The 14,918-nt window shown below is 44.3% G+C and overlaps 1 protein-coding gene across 1 annotated transcript; it reads left to right on the top strand.

Moving 5' to 3' along the window:
• Positions 1 to 3,424: 3,424 nt before the first annotated feature.
• Positions 3,425 to 4,060, top strand: LOC102913239 (small ribosomal subunit protein eS7-like). The gene is made up of 2 exons (XM_076553814.1): positions 3,425 to 3,828; positions 3,964 to 4,060. The coding sequence occupies exons 1-2, from the start codon at positions 3,425 to 3,427 to the stop codon at positions 4,058 to 4,060; spliced, it is 501 nt and encodes a 166-aa protein (XP_076409929.1).
• Positions 4,061 to 14,918: the final 10,858 nt, after the last annotated feature.

The raw sequence follows: 14,918 nt of genomic DNA, 5'->3' as shown, positions 1-14,918 counted from the left end.
TTAGTCCTTGAATACTAATATACAAGTATGTTTATATGTTTATAAACATATATATTTATATATAAATGTGTATATGTTTATATATATAAACTTCTTGGGTGGAAAATAAGTTTTTTATTTTTTATTTCAAAATCATATATATATATGATTTTAAAGTTGGGGCATTCGTTAAAATTTATATTTCAATTTAATAATTAATATATTTTTATTTCAAATGTGTTACAATTTTTTTGTAAGGGATGTAGTTATTAAATTTTTGTTCGTGATTTACCTAAACTTCAGTTTTAACTTTCATCTCGTTTTTAAACAAATTTACACACATTCCCGTGTGTCATAAAATTCTTATGTGCAAATCACTAAGTTTTAGTGCAATCATGCCCCACAGAATGAAGTTTTGATTAATAAGGAAGTCCATGTAAGGCATTGATTATTGGATATTAATATAACACTCAATATAATATAAGGTTGAATCAAGTAAGGATATCGTAGCTGTCTTTGTGAAGGTGTATTTCATGATATTTGTTCAATGATGAAATCACCTAATGGCACATTTCTCAGTAAGTGTCCCACTTATTAAGTAACCCATGGCTGTTTATTCAAAGGTCTGCACAACTCAAGTCACAGCCTAATTTTCAGTCAATCCTCTCACCCCCAAAGGAAGCCGTCTTGCTATCACCAGTTACCTTAGGAGGACACAGCTCCTTCAGTCTCTTATTTTGGATTATAATTAATTTACTTTCTTTCTATACTTTCCCATTCTGAACATTCCACGTACAAGGCCTTATGTGGTATGTGGCGTTGTGTGACTGGCCTCCTCCACTTAGCCCGTTTCCTGACTTTATCATACACTGGTGAGTTCTATACTTTCCTTGGAGTCTGGTGAGTTGATACAGGATAATTCCATTTTGCCTAGCCAAAGACCAGTGCTTTTCTAAAAGACTCAGACCCAGCCTGATCTTTTTGCTTCTCTTTTCTCTCCGTTGACTCTCACGGGTTGTTATTCTAGATTTAGAGGCTTAGATTCAGAACAATCTGGGGCAGCTGTTGAAGTCACCTGAGGCAGAGGGGAAGAGGTGGATAAATATACGGAGTGCCAAATTTAAGGCCTGAAGTCCTCTAATGCCATCTCCCCTCTCTCTAGGCTGGTTAGTTTTATTGTCAGCCTGACACAACCTTGAATGACCTGGGAAGAGGGAACCTCAGCTGAGGAAATGCACCAGATCAGGTGGGTCTGAGGGGTTGACTTGATTGGCGATTCCTAAGTCAGCCCACTGTGGGTGGCACCATCCCTAGGCAGGTGAGCCTGGGCAATATAAGAAAGGTAGCTGAACATGAGCCAGTGAGTGAGCCGAGAGCTAGCTAGCTACTTCAAGCCGTTGCCTTAAATTCCTGCTCTGACTTCCTTCAGTGAGGGAAGTGGGAGCCAAATAAACCCTTTCCTCCCCGATGGCTTTGCTCAGTGGTTTTATCACAGCAACAGGAAGCTGACTAGAACATCTCTTTAGGCTGCCTTCTGGTGTTTCCTTTGTTTGGATTTTTTTGGGTAGGTCCACTCAATGTTGGTTACCGTCACCCAGTTTTCCCCTCTTGAAACACTAGGGAAGGAAGGGAAGGAAAGCCGTGTGGTTTCACCAGAGTGTGTGCTTGACTCTGTTCTAGCTGCTTCCTCTGACCCCGGCACCTGCAGGTTCCAGCCTAGACTGCCCAGCAATTCAAGCTTTCTCAACTACCGCCCTCCTTCCTCATCTCCTGATGCTAGCTAGCTCCTCTCCACAGCAGGGCGATCCCCACCCACAGTCCTGATCATCCATCCCTACTCACAGCCTCACTGCAACAAAAACTCTTTTGTCCCTGCTCACCGGTTTTCTGTCAGCTTACGGAGGAGAAAACTTGAACGGTTCGGCCAAATCTCCCCCTTCGCTCCTTTCCTCCGAATTCTAGAATTTTACTCTCTTCGTTGAGTCGGGCAACTTTGCTTCTGAGAGGTCGGCTTCCCCGCAGGAGGGCTTGGAGCCCTTAGCTCACCACCCGCTCTGCCTTGCGTGACAGGATGCTGCGTGCATGCCTGACAGAATCCAGGACACGATCCCTCACCCTCTGCTTGTTAAATATGTATTTCGAACTCGATGTAGCTTTCAGCTCGAGCTTTGGTCACAGCATCAAGAACGGCCCCCGAGGGCCTTGCCCTCCCCCGTCTCTTTCCCCACAGCGAAACCTGCTCTAATCCCACAGAGCATGCTCAGCTGGCGGAGGGAATTTTTATCACATTAAAAGAAGGAGAAAAGTACCAAGGACCATCACTCTCCGTCAACCCCGGAAGAGAGGTCAACCCGAGCGAAGTACTCGTCAAACACACTTCCGAGGAGCTAAGCTGAGCCAGCTTGCTCCAGAAATTGAGTTTCTTGAAGTGTTTTATCTCTGGTGTCCAATCAACTTCAAATTCCAAATAGTTATGGTTCCCGACAGCGGGCTGTCTACTTTGCATCATGGCTGCCCTGGGGCAGGATGCTTGCCTGTCGGAAGTCTAGAGAGAGAATGAGAGACAGGGTGAGGGTGGGACTCCTTGTGTGCGGTGGGAACGATAAGCCATGGTCCTCAGCTGAGGTGCCCAGGACAGCAACGGCCTTCAGAAAGGAGCCGCTGGCCCAGGGGTGGTGGCCCCCACTTGTAATCCCAGCACTTGGGAGCTTGAGGCAGGAGGATGACTAATTGGAAGTCAGGCGGGGCTACAGTGGCAGAGCTCATTTGAAAATATTTTCTAAGAAAAGAAAGAAGAAAAGATACAAGGCCTCACCCTCCCGATCTCTCTCCTCAGCCTCAGCCTCAGCCTCAGCCTCAGCCTCCTGACCGGTTTAAAGATGAAACATTAGAACCTTACAAATTAGAGTTTATCGTGTGAACAACTGCAGGACAAAACGAGATTGTGTGTTGTGTGGTAAACAGCGAAACTCAAAGGAAACACCTTAAACATGAGAACAAGATGGCTGGTGGGATGGTTGTTTAGTGGGTAAAGGCACTGGCTGCCAAGCTCACAGTCTGAATTCGATCCCCAGAACCACACGGTGGAAAGGAACTTCTGCAAAATTTCCTCTGATTTCTACCTGGACACTTGGCATGTGCACAACCCCCGCCCCACTAACACACACACACACACACACACACACACACACACACACACACACACATAATTTAAAAGATAAGAATTCTATAAGGAACAAAATATGAAAACATTTTGTGTTCTGTTGTGGTCCTGGGTCAGGGCGGAGGTGAGATGGGGAATGGGGTGGGGTGGGGATTTATCCACATATGCAAGCCAGTCCATACTCAGAATTAGTGCTACATTTCGTTCTGCCACCCGGATATGAGCTGTTCTCCCCAGATCGGGGCCTCTTTCTAAGCCGACCCTACTCCGTATGAACGAAGCATGTTCAGCTCCAGCGCCAAAATCGGGAAGCCCAATGGCGAGAAGCCGTACGAGTTCAAGTCTGGCATCTCTCAGGCGCTGCTTGAGCTGGAGATGAACTCAGAACTCAAGGCACAGCTGCGGGAACTCAGCCTCACCAAGGCCAAGGAAATTGAAGGTGGTGGTGGTGGCCGGAAAGCTATCATCATAATTTTGGTACCAGTTCCTCAGCTGAGATCTTTCCAGAAAATCCAAGTCCGGATGGTTCGTGAATTGGAGAAAAAGTTCAGTGGGAGGCACGGGGTCCTCATTGCTCAGAGGAGGGTTCTGCCCCAGCCAACTCGGAAAAGCCGAAGGAAAAATAAGCAAAAGCGTCCAGGAAGCCACACCCTCACTGCAGTGCCTGAAGCCACACCCTCGCTGCAGTGGGTGAAGCCGCACCCTCGCTGCAGTGGGTGAAGCCGCACCCTCGCTGCAGTGCGTGAAGCCGCACCCTCGCTGCAGTGCGTGAAGCCGCACCCTCGCTGCAGTGCGTGAAGCCGCACCCTCGCTGCAGTGAGTGAAGCCACCATCGAGGACTTGGTCTTCCCAAGGGAGATTGAGGGGAAGAGGATCCGTGAGAAACTGGATGGCAGCCGCCTGCTAATGGTTCACTGAGACGAAGCCCAGCAGAACGACGACGACGTGGAGCTTAAGGTCAAAACCTTTTCTGGTGTGTGTAAGAAGCTCACGGGCAAGGGTGTTAATTTTGAATTCCCAGAGTTTCAGTTGTAAAGAAAATGACTGAATAAAGTGTCATTCATAATAATAATAATAAAAAAGAATTATTGCTAAATTTCATTTCCCTCAAGAGGCCTCTTGTGAGGCACAACCAACAGTTATTTAAACAACCTATCTGTTCCCATCGCGTGCCGGCCACACCCACAGTAAGCAAGCCGCTAGGAAGCGACCACCTGAATTCAATGCACTGAACGTGTTTCTTGCAAATGCATGGAACGCTATAAAGTATTTCAAAATAAATATCCACATAAAACAGAAGTTATAAGACTCCAAAGAGACTTTCAGCCTCGTAACTAAACAGTAAAGAATCATAGCAAATGTTCCTGAGGAAGATAATAGCTCACTAAACCCTTCAGGTATAACGCTGTCTTGGGTTCAGCTCACTGAACCAGAGAGATAAGTCACTTCCAGCTGTGGATTCTTCACTGAGCCGGTCCCTTTGATTGGGGTACTCTTCCCAAGTACCTCTGCAGGATACCATATGTACATCTGAGCATCTGTATGTTGTGCAGTACTGCTCCTAGGAAGACACGAACAAATACTGTCTCAAACCAGATAAGGAGCCGAAGACTCCTTGGTACAGATACCAACAACATCCAACTCAAGGAACCAAAGAGTTTTATTGGGGCTACTTATAGAAATAAAGATGAGGGGTGACTTACAGCTGCAGAAATGACTGAAAGACAGCTGCATCACCACAGCCCACCCCAGCATGGGTGACAGACAGCTCGTGAGAGCCAGAAACCCGGAGCCCACCCTGTACAACCTGCAGGCACCTCAGCAGGGTGGAGGGTGTCCTATCCAGGTGGCTCAGCTGGCCTGAGCCTCTTCCAGTCAGCTTAGCTGGTCACAGCCTCTTCCAGACCATTTGGTAGGTCTCCCATCTAAGCAGCTCAGCTAGTCTGAGCATGTCCCTCAACAATCCTTATGGTTTACAGATGCTTGGGACAGGAAGAGACTCATGTGTAGATCACTGCAGTTCCTGCAGGACGGAATGCCTCATCTCCTCTTAGAAAACCCAGATGCTGTATCTGCCTTTTAACATACAGCTTCTCAACAAGCTTGCTTCCAAGATGAAGGTTCATCTGGGAAGAAGCTATACAAAAGGAGGCAGAAGCAGGTGGATCTCTGTGAGTTCGAGGCCGGCCTGGTCTACAAAGCGAGTTCCAGGAAAGGCACAAAGCTACACAGAGAAACCCTGTCTCGGAAAAAAAAAAAAAAAAAAAAAAAGATGGGGTTGGGGATTTAGCTCAGTGGTAGAACGCTTGAAGGCCCTGAGTTCTGTCCTCAGCTCTGGGGGGAAAAAAAAGACGACAAATAACAGATGTCTATGTATGCACGCACATACTTGTACCCACACATGTACATGAGTACACGTGTATTCCTTTCCAGACCTTTCCCATCTTCTTTTCTGTATTGGAAATTCGACAATCCTGTGTTGGGCTAATCAGTATCCTGTTCCACTTTGGAGACACAGAACAAAGGATAGAGTAGATGTCTTCAGAAATCGAATGTTCTGGAACTTCAGGTTCAACTGGAAACAGAGGGCTCCAATGAAGATCTGGAGCAGAAAGGAAATATCCCCTAGGAGGGATCTTTCCATCAAATGGAGGGTACAAAGGTGGAATTATAATTTTTTACCAGCCCTGGGTCTAGAGGTGCGAAGCTGAGTTTGATGGCAAAGCGCCTAAAAATGCTCTCCAGGAAAATGGCATCGCCCAGCATTTTTCCTGGAAGAAATGTCTGCAGGACACAAGGAGGTCGGCACCAAGGCCTCACTTTAGTGTCTAGGAAAACCTGCACTTACACATTTGGCCCTCCCCCTCACTGGGAGTTTAACTTGTGACTTCCCCTTTGTTGAATCCTGGCAGAACAGGGCCAGAGAGAGGTTAGTGCTCTTGGGAGTCTGCGGCTCAGTAATACAAGAACTGTTCTTTCCATCATCACCTGAGCTTCCACACATGGTCAGACTAACAGTCACACCCCCCTCAACCACAGTTCACCTATCCAGCAAGTGTGGATGTAGGGATCAGAAAAACAGAAAAAAGGGTCTGTCAATGGGGCTGAAATTAGAATATTAGTAAAATACTCTAAGAGAGACCAGGACAGAAAAACAGGTAGGCATTTATTGTTCGTTGTTTTATTACTCTTTACTCTTTTGGGGGGGCCTGCCACCCACCTCCCAAATAAATCGCACATGGAGGCTTATTCTTAATTATAAATGCCAGGCCTTGGCTTGGCTTGTTTCTACCCAGCTTTTCTTAACTTAAAATTATCCCTTCTACCTTTTGCTTCTGGGCTTTTTTCTTTTCTTACTTCTATAAATCTTACTTTCACTCTTACTCTGGCCGTGTAGCTGGGTGGCTGGGTGGCTGGGTAGCTGGCCCCTAATGTCCTCCCCCTTCTCTTCCAATCCTCCCAGATTTCTCCTTCTATATATTCTCTCTGCCTGCCAGCCCCACCTATCCTTTCTCCTGCCTTGCTATTGGCCATTCAGCTCTTTACTAGACCATCGGGTGTTTTAGACAGGCACAGTAACACAGCTACACAGAGTTAAACAAATGCAACATAAACAAAAGTAACACACCTTAGTACATTCTACGACAGACATTTGTGGAGATCAGGTCAAGATCATGGCTTCCAGAGAAGTTGGTGAAGAAGGACCCTTCCCTAGAATGTCAGAAGGAGTGTGGCCCAGCACAAAAACTTAACTTCAGCCTTCTAGCCTCCAGAACCATGGGCAAACGATCTTCTTTTCTTCGTTTACAGCTTACCCGGTTTGTAGTCCTTAGCTTTGACATGGAAACCAATACAAGGACTTGTTCTGCCTGTTTCATTCAATTAATGCAGGCAGTTGCTTTCAGAGCAGGCTTTGTTTGCTGAATGATTACCATGTGTTAAACACCCTTCTTCCTGGGTCAACTCACTTAATCCTTACGATGACCCTCTACAGTGGGTATTGTTATCAGAGTGTGTTTTGAAGCTCTTTTGGAAGAGGTGGAGGGGAAAATGAGGCTGAAAAAGAAAAATGTTCAGGTCCACTCAGCAAGTGAGTGTTGGGATAAGAAACAGGACCCAGCAAACTGGCTCCAGAATCACACTGTTTCCTATAGGGCACACTGGAGCCTAAAGAAGAAATCTTCTCAGACTGTGTCCATAGAGCCAATGATCCCGATGATTTGCTTCTCTGCCGTGCAGATTCTTCAGGTCAGAGGTCAGCACACTAGAAACATCACGAACCGTGTGACTCCTTGGTGATTCTCTGCCCTGTAATGCTCGTCTTTCATTCACTCGTCACACAGACTCTCGTATATTGGCACTGTTAAATAACTATTTCCTGCATTGTTCTTCCTGGTTCGGGCATTTTAAAAGTTGCATTTGGGGGCTGAAACGTGGCTCAGTAGTTCAGAGCATACTGTTCTTGCAGAAGTTTAGTTCCCACCAACGTTGACCAGTTCATGACATGTCACTGTACTTCCAGCTCCAGGGGATCCCACACTCTGGGCATCCATACCCACCTGCACTCTTGTGCACATAGCCACACACACAGTTGCCAGCATAGACACATAAAGAAAAAGTAAAATAAGTCTTCAAAACAGATCAGTAAGCTTTTTTTAAATGCAGACTATCTGTCATGTCACATCTCACACACAAGAACATGGGTAAAGGCATGTGCATCTAAGTTCAGAGCTTCATGATGCAGGAAGCAAAAACTGACAGAACTGCTGAGAGACTTGGGGAATCCATAGCTGTACCTGGAGTTTTCACACTCCAATTTCAGCAATCGGGAGAAGTACAAGACGGGCAGGAAGATTCCAGGAAGGATTTCGGAGAATTTGAATGGTATCATCAATCAACTGGGTCTAGATGACATGTCTGGAACACTGTACCCAGTGACAAAATATGTAATCTTTTCAAATAAGTAGAAAGAGTAGGAAACATTCATCAAGACGGACTAATCCTGTATCATTACATAAGCCTTTATAGCTCGAAGGAACACACAAAGTATGTTCCTGGGCCATAACAGAATTAAGCTAAAAAAGAAATATAGGCTTTGTATTCTAAATGCTTGAGATCAAAAGTGTTTCAAATTTCATTTTTTTTTTTCAATTTGGAGTGTTTTGCTTTTGCATAATGAAATCTTTTTGGTATAGGGCCCAAGTCTATACATGATATCATTCATGTTACATTTATATATAAACACAGCCTGAAACCAGTGTTACATAGTATATTAATAATGTTATGTGTTAGTTTTATTTAGTGTAGAATTTTTCATTTGTGGCTTTGTGTCAGTGTTCAAAAAATTCAAAAATTGGAGACATTTGGAATCTCAGGTGTTTTGATTACAAAGGCTCAACCTTCAGTAGAAAGATAGATGGGAAATCCCCAGATGGCTAGAAATTAAACATTGCACTAATCTCTCTGTGATAACCGTGTCCAGGAGATGTTATTATCCTCCTCATTTTACAAGTGAGAAAGTGAGACAGGGAGAAAATAAAGAAGTTCAGGCAACCAAGAGCTTAGTCCTGAGCTGACCTCAGAGACTGGCTCTGGCCTCTACCCTGCTACACACTGTGAAGCTTAAATCACCCAGACCCACGTGTCTCAGTTACATTTTCTATTGTTGTGATAAAACACCATGACCAAGCCAGCTTACAAAAGAAAGCATTTAATTCTGGAGCCACAGTTCCAGAGGGTTAGAATCCATGACCATCGTGATGGAGAATATGGCAGCTTGCAGGCAGGCACGGTGATGGAGGAGTTGCTGAAGGCTCACATCTTGATCCACAACCACAAGACAGAACCAGAGATCATTGCGAATCCCGGGGAATCCTTCTGAAACCTCAAAGTCCGGTCCCAGGGACACACCTCCTCCAAGCAAGACCACACCTCCTAATGCTTCCCAAACAGTTGCACCACCTAAGGACCAAATATTCAAACACATGAGCCTATGAGGGCCCTTCTCATTCCATCCACCATACCATGTTTCCACTGATTTAGGTCTCTGAGCTTCGTTTGGATTAATTTAGAACTTTTGCTATTATGTAATTCTAGGTTGACAGATTTTTTTTTTCCTTTTGTATGCACTTCAGAGATTTTTTTTTTCCCTGTTATTTTCTTTGTTGTTTTCCATCATTGTTTGCCTGTATCTAAGGCACCCTTTTTCTTGGTTGTTTTATTTTTTTGTTTTGGCACTTTGCCAGTGCTGTGCCTAATCATCTTTTCTTTGACTTTATCCTGGTTGAGACTTTTTAAGCTTCTTTAAGTGATTCAGTTGAAATAGGTTGGGGATTTTTATTTCAAATTTGGAAATATGGAGGTCATAACCCTCTTCGAATTTACATCCTAACACACACACACACACACACACACACACACACACACACACACACACACACACACATTGTCTTCTCTCTTTCTGAGATTCTCACTGCACATCAACCTGTCAGACATTGCCCAGTCACAGAGATATTTTGTTGTTGTTATTGTTGTTGTTTGAGACAGGGTTGCATGGAGCCTGGTCTGGCCTTGAACTCACCACATAGCTGCTGCTGCTGACCTTAAACTCTTGGTCTTCCAGCCTCTACTTCCCAAGTACCAGGACTACAGAAATTCGCTACCACACCCAACCAAGCTCTGTTCATTTTTTTAAAATCTTTTTTTCTGTCTGAGCTTCAGTCTGATTTCTCTCCGTTTGTCTTCAGTTTCACGTGTCTTTCTCTGCTCAAACCACCTTACCTATTTTTAATTTTCTGATCGCTATCAATCCCATGGTATCTATTTTTAAGCTCTCATGGAAGAACTGAAATTGAGTTTCTGAACATTTCCATGCCCTTTTTAACTGAAAATTTTTTACAGAGACCCAGGTAGATAGATACACAAATCATTTACTGATAATAAATCATACAAAAATTCATTTGAATGCAATTCTCATATATGTAAAACTTTACCACTTGTTCATCAATTATTTATAGCCAGGCATGGTTTTGCACACCTTTTAATCTCAGCACTGAGGAGACAGAGGCATATGAATCTCTATGAGTTTGAGGCTAGCCTGGTCTACATGGTGAGTTCCAGGACAGCCAGAGCTACATTATAGAGAGATTCTGTCTAAAAAAAAAAAAAGAAAGAAAGAAAGAAAGAAAGAAAGAAAGAAAGAAAGAAAGAAAGAAAGAAAGAAAGAAAAAAGAAAAAGGTTATTTATATTTAAAAGATTTATTTTATTTGTGTGAGATTTATTTGTGTGTGTGTGTGTGTGTGTGTGTGTGTGTGTGTGTGTGTGTGTGTACACATGTATGTGTATGCAGGTGCCCATGGAAGCCAGAAGGGGGCACTGGAGTTACAAATGGTTCTGAGTCCCTTGATGTAGGTACTGGGAGCTTTGACTTTTCTATGACATTCCCATCAGTCATTGGCTTAAGCGCTACTAGAGTTGGAGCCAGGGACTGACAGGGACTAATTCTTCCCTAACTTTCTTGGAAAAAGCATGGAGTCAAAGACCTCATGCAGTCTGAATCCCTGTGGGGCACACAACAAGGAAGAGGCAGGACATGGGTGGAGTGCTCTCATCAGGCGACACTCATTCACACTGAGAATAAGTATGAATCAGGATACATACTTGATACAATGCCAGGTTCACATAAATATTAGCCTTTAGTATGGATGAATCCCAGATCTGGAGTCATCCAACTTGGGTTTACTTAGAACCCCTTCTGATAACCTCGTGGCTCTGAAAAATTTACTGAATTTTCCTGAGCCTCAGTTCCCTCATTTATGACTGGTGTAAGACTGATGAGAATATAAACAAGATCGTGCCAGGAACAAGCCAGGCAGAAATCGACTTTGCATCCCTGCTTCTGGCTTTAAACCAAAGCAGTAAATTATGGAATTTCAAACATCGGTGAACCGGGAGGAATCTCTGTGGCCATGAGAGGAGAGGGAAAGACATCTTTCTGGCATCGCAGCCTAGAAGGACACTCTTTGCCCTGCTCCCTGGCTGAGTGCTCGGAAGAGAAAGGTGTGATCGGCAGGAAAGGGGACGTGAGAGAGACAGGTCATTTCCGTGCAAAGATAACTAAACAATTCAGCCAAGCACCTGTGTATTTAATTTATAAAATGCTGAGAGTCTAAATATTGCCTTCAAAGCTGGGCAGTGGTGGCTTTAATCACAGCACTCAGGAGGCAGCAGCAGATGGATCCCTGTGAGTTCGAGGCCAGCCAGGTCTACAGAGCAAGTTCCAAGACAGCCCAGGCTGCACAGAGAAACCCTGTCTTGAAAAACAAACAAACAAACAAACAAACAAACAAACAAACAGCAAAAATGTTGCCTTCAATTTTAACAACTTATTAGTTCAAAGGAAGCATTTTCTTCCGAATAAAATTATATTTTAATTCAGATCTTTAGATCTGAATGAGTAAACAATTCAGAATTTAGCATTTAGCTTTGCCCCTATCAACTACAAATAGAGAAAGTATCTGGTTTTTTTGTTGTTGTTGTTGTTGCTGTTGTTTTTGTTTTTTTGAGACAGGGTTTCTCTGTGAAGTCCTGACTGTCCTGGACCTGGAACTCCCTCTGTAGACCAGGCTGTCATTGAACTCGGATCTCTGCCTGCCTCTGCTCGCCAAGTAGCATTTGATTCTTGTTGACCTCTGTTTCCTGTTCTACTTCATAAGAGGATCAAGTGGAAGCCACACCAGATACAAATTGTTATTACAGGCCCTGTGGTTGCCTGTACAAGATCTGCACAAGATCAAGCCATCCCACATCCCAGCGCACAGAGAAAGATGATGTCTGGGCTCCACTCCTTACTGAGGAGCTGTTGGCCAGGGAGAATCATTCTTTATTTTGAGGACGTGGCCACTAGTAGATTGTCCAGGCTCCAGTAGACGGCCCCACACCCATACACATATGGCTAGCACTAACTGGACTTATTGGGTTATCAAAATTATGACGTTGAAGCGAGAACATGTTGAAAGGACTATGTGGGAGGAGGGGGCATTGAAGGAGAACCGAGGGCAGATATAATCAATTTCATTGTACACTCGTGTAAAATTCTCAAAAACAAGGGAAAATGTTAAATACAAAAATGCTAATATTTCTGGGAACTTTAGATCCTGGCAAGGCTGTCAGAAAACTTTGCAAATATCTCCAGAAACTAAGATTGCAATGTTTACATAATTCTCAATGTTTTTCCATTCAAGTAAGAGACAGAGTTTTTTCGGCGACCCCAGGAAAATCACGACTGTCCAAAACCTATCCAGAACCTTTGTGGGCTAACATCTGGATGAGGAACCCTGGGGAAAGAGGAGAGGGGGTAGGAGAGGGAGGGGAGGAGAGCAAGAAGAAGGGGAGAAGAAGGAAGAGGAACAGGGGTGGGGGGGAGGGGGGGAGGAAGAGAGAAGAGAGGGTAGGGAGAAGGAGAAGGAAAGAGGAGGGGAAGAGGAAGATCATTCTTTATGGCAGAGAGAACCATCAAGGTTTCTGTTATTATCCTCATGTTTCAGGTGAGAAAACAGGAACCCACAGTGTTCAAGGTCAAACAACAGACACATAGAAAAGTCAGGGTTCGCTCATGGGACTGGTCGCGAACGGCACTAGTCTCCCAAAGTGCTGATGTTGCCTCCACAGCCAACACGACTCCTCCTCGCTATTTTAGCAGTATTCACTCCAGCTGCCGAGCACCGCTCGCTCGGCACGGAGGCCCTCCTGACAGTTCTTCTTTCCGTGAGTATTTATAGTGGTGCTCATCAGCTCTCCTCCCATGCCTATTGTTCTCCGAACATCACCCGGGAGGTTATTATTAGCGCAGTCACTGAGTGTGAAGAGGAGGCTCAGCCGTCATGTGCGCTCAGAAAATCTACCGCAGACCAAGGCGTTGGTAAAGCATGTTGGGGGATGTCGGGAAATTCTAGCCGCTTCTAGAATACACTTGGGACTCCTACCCTATGTGTTTGTATTACTTTTATATTATTCACATTATATTTATTCCCACGTAAGTGGTCCACACACAGATCTACAGATGGTCTGCTGTGGACCCGAGAGAGAGAGTTTTGAAATAATCCATCTAGGTGTTTTGTGGAAAGACAGTGGAAAACAAACACCCGTTGGCTGGAGAAGCAGTTCGTCAGGAGAGGGCTTGCTGAGCATGGGTGTGCCCTTCAACTCCGTGAAACAAAAAACAAAAAGAATAGCAACCAATCAGCAAACAGATACTAGTAAGCAGCCTTTTTTTTTTTTTTTTGGATTTATTTATTATGTATTCAGTGTTCTGTCTGCATGTACGTCTGCCGGCCAGAAGAGGGCGCTGGTTGTGAACCACCGTGTGGGTGCTGGGAATTGAACTCAGGACCTCTGGAAGAGCAGCCACGGCTCTTAACCTCTGAGCCACCTCTCCAGCCTGTAAAGCAGCTTTTGGAAAGAATAAAAGCCAGAAGTAAACTTTCTAATATGCCCAAGGTTTTCATTGTTTAGTAATTATTTGCATTTCTTCTGCATTTTTTCCAAATTTTCTACTGTAGCTACGCACGGCTTTTAAAAATAACATAAGAAAATAAATGATCAAGGTTAAAACCTTTTACAAGGGGGCTGGAGGGATGGTTCAGTGGTTAGGAGTACTGTCTGCTCTTACAGAGGACTCAGGTTCAATTTCCAGCACCTACATGGTAGCTCATGGCCTCCTATAATCTAATGCCCTCTTCTGACCTTCATGGGAACCTGGCACACATGTTGAGATATGCAGGCAAAACATTCATACAATAAAAAAAATATATGAATATCTGGAGGGGAGCTGGGGAGATTGCTTAATGGTTAAAGACACTGGCTGCTTTTCCATGGGACCCAAGTTCAGTTCCAAACACTCACTTGGTGGCTTATAACCAAATATCTGGCTTCCACGGGTCCAATAATGCACCTGATACAGACACAGGAAGACGTGCAAGCAACATGCTAATATACATTTGAGAGAGAGAGAGAGAGAGAGAGAGAGAGAGAGAGAGAGAGAGAGAGAGAGAGAACTTTTACAAGCTTTGAAATTGAGAAAAGAATACAAGGTATTCTGGTATTATCTTTTCCTACCCTAGGTCTGAAAACCCAGAACCAAAGTCAAAGCAAGTACATTAAGGCTTTGTTGAGACAGTAATCCCAGGCAGTACAGGCAGGTAGGGCGGGAAGAAGGGCAAATATTTGCACATCTCTAGGCTGTTCAAAACACAGCTAACTCCTTGTCTTTATTTTTTTCCTCTTCTTTCTCCTTCTTTCTTTTTTGCTTTCTACTTCCTTTCTTCATTTCTTCCTTTCTTTCTCTTCTTTTTGAGATTTTATTATAATTGCATCATTTCCCTCTTCCCTTTCCTCCCTCCACCCCGATATACCCCCCCTTGTTTTCAAACTCATCACCTCTTTTTTCATTGCTACATATGTAAGTATTCGTATAAGTGCACATGTGTGTGTGTGTGTGTGTGTGTGTGTGTGTGTGTGTGTGTGTATTTCTAAATACAGTCTGTTCAGTCTGTATAATGTTACTTGCATGGATATGTTTTCCTGGCTGACCATTTGGTACTAGGTAACCAACTGGTAGGCTGTTCCCTGGGAAGACTATTTCTGCAGCCCTCGGCATCCCTCAGTTGCCTGTAGTTCTTTGTCTAGGGTTGAGGCCTCCTGAGCTTTGAGCAGCCATGCTGGTGAGACTGCATGGGTGCAGCTTCTGACATTTCTAGGAGACACGATCCGCTGCAC

This window comes from Peromyscus maniculatus, chromosome 17, assembly GCF_049852395.1.
Source record: "Peromyscus maniculatus bairdii isolate BWxNUB_F1_BW_parent chromosome 17, HU_Pman_BW_mat_3.1, whole genome shotgun sequence".
Classification (NCBI taxonomy): Eukaryota; Metazoa; Chordata; class Mammalia; order Rodentia; family Cricetidae; genus Peromyscus; species Peromyscus maniculatus.
This window is presented reverse-complemented; position numbering and strand designations above follow the sequence as displayed.

Bases quoted from the DNA above. Each gene is read 5' to 3' on its own strand.
- LOC102913239 (XM_076553814.1), top strand. From the start codon at position 3,425: ATGTTCAGCTCCAGCGCCAAAATCGGGAAGCCCAATGGCGAGAAGCCG. The intron at 3,829-3,963 runs GTGGGTGAAGCC...CGCTGCAGTGAG, and splicing joins GAAGCCACACCCTCGCTGCA to TGAAGCCACCATCGAGGACT.